General features: G+C 42.8%; 1 protein-coding gene across 2 annotated transcripts; it reads right to left on the minus strand.

The window, feature by feature from the left end:
• Positions 1 to 1,410: 1,410 nt before the first annotated feature.
• Positions 1,411 to 5,518, minus strand: LOC129725480 (uncharacterized). Of its 2 annotated transcripts, none has more exons than XM_055681379.1 (2): positions 5,183 to 5,518; positions 1,411 to 5,074 (listed from the first exon to the last, which is right to left on the minus strand). In XM_055681379.1, the coding sequence occupies exon 2, from the start codon at positions 5,054 to 5,056 to the stop codon at positions 1,787 to 1,789; it is 3,270 nt and encodes a 1,089-aa protein (XP_055537354.1). In that variant the 5' UTR covers positions 5,057 to 5,074; positions 5,183 to 5,518; the 3' UTR covers positions 1,411 to 1,786. The 2 variants fall into 2 exon arrangements, with proteins under 2 accessions (XP_055537354.1, XP_055537355.1); XM_055681380.1 differs by having other exon boundaries at positions 5,168 to 5,518.
• Between the last annotated feature and the right edge of the window lie 277 nt (positions 5,519 to 5,795).

Below are 5,795 nucleotides of genomic sequence, written 5' to 3' on the forward strand. Positions count from 1 at the left end.
ACTAATGCCGATTAAGCAAAAATGTAATTACGTAGCCAAAAAAGCGAAGAAAACGACTGGTTCGAAGGATAGTGAGTCGTGCTCGAGGAAAAGCTCCAAGTAAGTCGAACACATTACAATGTATACCCACTTCATTATCAAACAATGAATCGAATATTTTTTCTTTAACAAAGTTTTCGATTGATTTTGTTCAAATTTTAGACATTCAACCTTCGCGTTGCCCCACATTTAGTTTAAAAAAAATAAACTAGGAATTTTCGACAACACGCCTTTTTCCTAAAATTTTCGGAGCCACATGGAATTGGACGATAAGTCGAAAAATGAATATCTCGAATGTATGTATTAAACTTCAATTGCTAGTTTGTATTAAGAGATGCCTTTTTTGCATCTTTGTTTTTATTGTCCTTCGATTCATTTGAAACCAAAATTTAACAAAATATTGTAACTGTATTTGGTAGTTTTTTTTTTTTTTCAAGGCTGAATTAATACTTCAATTCAAGCCCTATTTGCCTTTCCCACACTATTTCTTCTTATGAAAAATTATAAAAATCTGACATCTATTTGTTTCCAAGAAGCTGAGAATGTTTCCGCTATAACAAAAGGCTCTATAATAAATTACAAAGAAAGTGTGAAGGTGAAAAGCTTTTCATAGGCGAAAATAAGCTGCATTAATTGAAGATGACAGCTTTACACAGATTAGTTTCGTTAATTAACATCATTGAAATAATAAAGCCTAATTCAACTCGACAAACCGCGAAATTTGGCACAGCTGGATCAAATTGGTTTCTAAAATTCAGTTTACCAGACTTGTAATAGGTGTGACTATACTTTCTCTGTTTTGATGGGTCTATTGGCACTAACAATCGAATTCAACAATCAAATCTCGGAAGATCTGATTGGTTTGATGATTTTTTACAACAAAATGGGAAATGGTTTCGGATATTAAATGCTCCCAATTGCACTGGATCACTCATCGAAGCGGGTGAAACCAAAACACGGACTCATGTTACACTCGGTTGATCGTAATTCATTTTCGTCTCCTCCAAAGCGAGTCGTTGTTTGGAATTGTTTGGCAGAAATTCGTTTTGCTTCAATTCGAAATAAACGGTATCATTGCAAAATGCCGCGAAGACAATGTTACCTAATGTATCGGCAACCGTTTGCGTAAGGAATGATTGTTTCGCGACACTGCAGCCATTGTTTGTCCTGTGATGCGAATTTAATGGTTACCTTGCGGAGGAAAGTAAACAGTTCACTGCGTGGGTATCTCCATTACCGGCGAGCAGGCTTACTTTCAGCTCTTCCCCATGGCTTATCGTCCATGAAAACGGAAGAAAACTGTTGTTCCGGAGCTGCAACGAACGCTTACGGATGAATAAAACGCTGATGCGCGTGAACGCGCAAAAATGGTTTATTTAATTAGCATCTCTTTTTATTCGGCCTAAAATACAATTCGTTCGGGAAGTTTTTTTTGTTCAACTCACCGTTGATTAGTTTCGTTCGCTGCTTCGGTAACTTGTTTTGCGATGGATTGTAGTCTTTTGGGAAAAATAAATAGTTCAGCTTACACAACTACTTTGCTACGAGAAGGTTTTGTTGCCTTTCGTCTTCTAATACTAAGAATGGTGTTTACCTGCACAGTGGATAACGGGGTTAAGTAATTACCTACGAATGAAACGTGTGTTTCCTCCCCACAGTGCCTGCTCAATTTGAGAGAAATTAGTAAACGGGAACTAACGAGCTTAAGTAACGCGTGAAGATAAGTTTTTTTCATCACCTTCAGGCCCTAGTGCTTAACGATGCGCACCCTCTTCCGCACTATGGGTACTACTCGTTTCACGACGGTGGAAGAACGATGTTTTGTGGGCCTTTTCCGCTTCGGTGGAGGATGCGGTGGCGGAGCTTTCCGATGTTTCGTCACTGTGTTGAGTTTGGCCACCTTTGTTTTGGTACTGATCGGGGGAAGCGGCAGCGCCGAGTACGGTGGGCCTGGTTTTTTAAATGTTGGCTGCGGTGCATCGCGAAGCTTTTCCTTCACAGCGTATGGCTTTATGGGAATGACCTTGTTGGTTTGGGGCCCCTGGTGAGAAACGTCTTTAAATGCATCGTCAATATCATCGCGGGGATACGATCTGGTGTGGACTTTTCCTGACGATGTGCCCTTTTCGACCATCCTTTCGGCTTCTCTCTCGATTTTTGTTTTCATCCTAGAAGGTGGAATGTAGTGCTCATGTTCAACACCCTCTTCTCCGCTGTCGTAGGCTAAATTCGAAGATGGATAGAATTTATTGATGTCAAAAATCGGTAGCGTAAACAGGGTACTGCTCGAAAAACCTTCAACTCCGTAGTCTTGCCTTCGCTCGGCATCACGGCTGAAGTTGCTCTGCAAGCTTCTGGGAACAGCGATCATTAACATGTTACGATTGTTTGTCTTGGTTGTTTTACTTGTTGAGAGGTGGTTTTTAATGTGTCTGATAACGTCATTATACACAACAACCGCCGGATTAGATTGTTTTTGTGGAGAATTTTTGTACGCATCCTTCGGAACACCAACAAATTCTGGCTGTTTAGATGTTGGCTTAAACTGGGCGTTAATTATATCTGATCGTCGTACGGGCACGAAACCACCCTTACTGACGAGGGGTTGTTCTGCATTTGCTTTTGACTCGATTTCATTCTGCTTTTGTCTATTGTTCAAATAGTCCGAAATCTCACCGGATACGGTATCAGCTCTTTTTATTGCCGTATCGACGTCCACATAGTGGAACGCACGATCCATGTAGGGTATAGTATAATTATGACTTTCGTATTTATCCGGGAATAAACGTGTTGTGTTGTCGATCGCCTCTTGCAGGTATCTAATCAAATCTTCTCCATGCAAATCTCTCGGATTTTGCGCCTCAAACTCAATCTCATAGTCATCGGGTACCGCTTGTTTGTGAAGTCTCAGAAAGGTGTTGAAAGGTCTCACGAATCTCAACGTTTCAAACTGTGGCACATCTGGCAACCGGTGTTTGCCGCTGAATTTGAGAAAGTCTCTCCTAACTAACCCCTCTGCCCGGGGTGCATTCTCTGCGAAAACAATTTCATGGTCTATTTGTTGTTGGCTCACTACTGGAGGCGGATCACCCAGACGAGGAGCATTAACAAGTTTGATCGCATCTCCGGAACTAGTGTCATTTACTTCACCCAGCAGATATTGATTGGATGTCTTGATGGCGTCATCTAAAAATCGAATTAATTCCTGTCCGTGCAGCTTCTGAATCTCGGCACTAACTTCTATGGGTTTCTTCTGCTTTTCCGTTGGCAGAAGCTGTGTGGAATTTGCAATGGCTTCGTCCAGAAAATTTAGCAATTCTTCACCTTGCAGCTGTCTCGGGTCCACCAGTGCCTCCGGTAAGGGAAGGAAAATCATGTCTGTTTCGTTTTGAAATATCAGCGCCTGCGCGTAAGGAAGCAAGATTGTGTTTGTATCATTCTGAAGCTCCTCAACATCCTGTTCCGGTAGCAGTTCATACTCTATTTCGTTCTCCTGACTACTCGGCTCGTCATAGTTATCCTCGGGGAGCTCTTCGGCTGTATGAGTTTCCTCCGAAGTTCCTGTTGGTGCTAACTGTTCAGTGAGATCTCGCTTGCTACGATATTTCTTTGGCATCTTTGATTTGGAATTAAAATCACTGGACGATTGCTCCTCCCTGTGATCGAATCTATCTTCTTCCTTTCCCTTCTCACTGTAGACGATGTTGGTTTTGGATACTGTGACCTTTTCGCGGACTCGGGGCCCCCCATCTACCGGACTATTTTCCTTGCGCTTCACGTTCTCATGGCGCACTTGAGTGTACGTCTTCCTCGGCTCAAAATTTGCGTGCGCCTTCACTTCCTCGATGTCGTAAAAATCGTCCTCTCTCAAAAATTTCTTTGTCTCTTCGGAGTCATAGAAGTCTGCTTCGAAATCCTGATTTTCATTAGCACGACCCGTGCGATCATTTTTGTATCGTTTATCCCTGTGATGAACGGAGTTCAAGTCCTCACTCTCAATATTATTATTCGTTTTTGGTTCCAGCCTTTCCGAAAATACATGTTCATTGGTGTAGTGATGGGTGAAATACTGTAACTCTTCTGGTGTAATAACCGCAGCATGAGGATGTTTTGTCTTCAGTACCAAATCTTCTCCTTTCTGCTCGAAGTGCGCGTCGTCTGCATCAACAAAACCCGCGAGAGGAATTGCCGTTTGGAAATCATTATCCGGAGCTATCACGAACTCGTGCCCTTCCGGATTAGCTTTGTGGTAGTGATGGTCGGCGTCCGAATCCTCGGTATAGTAAACATGCTCTTCCACCGGTTTGAGATTGGCCTGACCTATGTGTGATAATTCGTTCGGATGCGAGTTGAACAGGTATTCGTAGCTGGGTTTACTGTACTTGTGGTGATATTTTTTCTTCTTCACATAATCGGTATATTTGTTCGCTGGAGGTACCACCGATAGTCCGTAGTCGTATCCATGGGTGTCGAAGAAAGCCTTTTGCTTGACCTTGAGCTTTTGGACGTAATTCCGTACGGTCTCAAAATTGGGTGGTTCCGGTGGAAGCAAATTAATCGGTGTGAATTTTATTTCCGGTGCCTTCTCCACGTGTAATGCGCTTACTGGACTAGGTTTCAGCATTGGTGTGAACGGAGTATCGTACGGTCCGGGTTGTGTATTCTTCAACTCGAAATTGATGGGAGGAGAAGCTTTGAACGGACTCTTGAAGTACGCGTGGTGTAGTAACTTTGAGAAATCACCATATTTATGCCGTTTGTTATTATGATATCTATTAAGCTCCGGATAGTAAGGAACTGGTATTTGAACAACATTGGAGGGTACTGGTTTCAGTACGTCACTGATCGTATGTAGCAGCTGCGGACTCATAGATCCGAGCATCTGTAGCGTCCTGGGACCCTTGGGTATCACCACAACCACCTTGTCTACTTTGGCACTGTTGGATTGACTTATTACTAACTGCAGGATCACAATAACTACTGCGGAACATCTTTGAATCTGGCGTTTATCACTCATCTTACATATCGTTTCAACCTGGGTGTAAACGAAAAACAAAATTTTTATTGCAGTATCCGATCCCAACAAACAATTTCACACAAACAACGCGTCACACAAACACAAAAATACCTTATAATTCCTTACATAAGGGTATTGCTGATTTAAATCCAACGGTTCTGATGACCTGATCAATGCATTATACGTCGCGTTCAATCCAAAGCACAAAACCTCAACATAGTTTCGTTGATGCTCCTGGGAAGGACCTACTATCCTATAACTAGACTGCCTCCAGCGGTTGAACTTTGATCTTGTCTACGCGAAATCCAAGAAAAAACTATAGCCTTCTACTGGTCTTTCGTACGGATTTATATAGACTTTTCAACCGAAACTTCGGGACCAACTCGATCAGCCCCGCGAGCAGAGAGCAGAAAACAGAGATCCACCGCGATGTGATCACTGCCAAAGCCGAACTACCAACTGTGCCGGGCCTGCTGCTGCTGCACAAATTGTTCCATTTCTTCGGCCACTACAAGACCAACCGAAGAAAAACCATTTCCCAGCGCCGCTCGCGCACGCGGCTCACATAATCTCGCGGTGTTGTTTTTTTCTGTTCATTCACCGCCACACTCTCCTATCACCAACAACCGCGCGCATGCTCTTTCCTCTTCAACCTTTTTAGCATATCAAAAAGCGCGCTTATTATTTTAAATTACCTTAGCACTTTCGCGATGAGACCAACTGAGAGCGAAAGCTGCAA

This window comes from Wyeomyia smithii, chromosome 2 (assembly GCF_029784165.1).
Source record: "Wyeomyia smithii strain HCP4-BCI-WySm-NY-G18 chromosome 2, ASM2978416v1, whole genome shotgun sequence".
Classification (NCBI taxonomy): Eukaryota; Metazoa; Arthropoda; class Insecta; order Diptera; family Culicidae; genus Wyeomyia; species Wyeomyia smithii.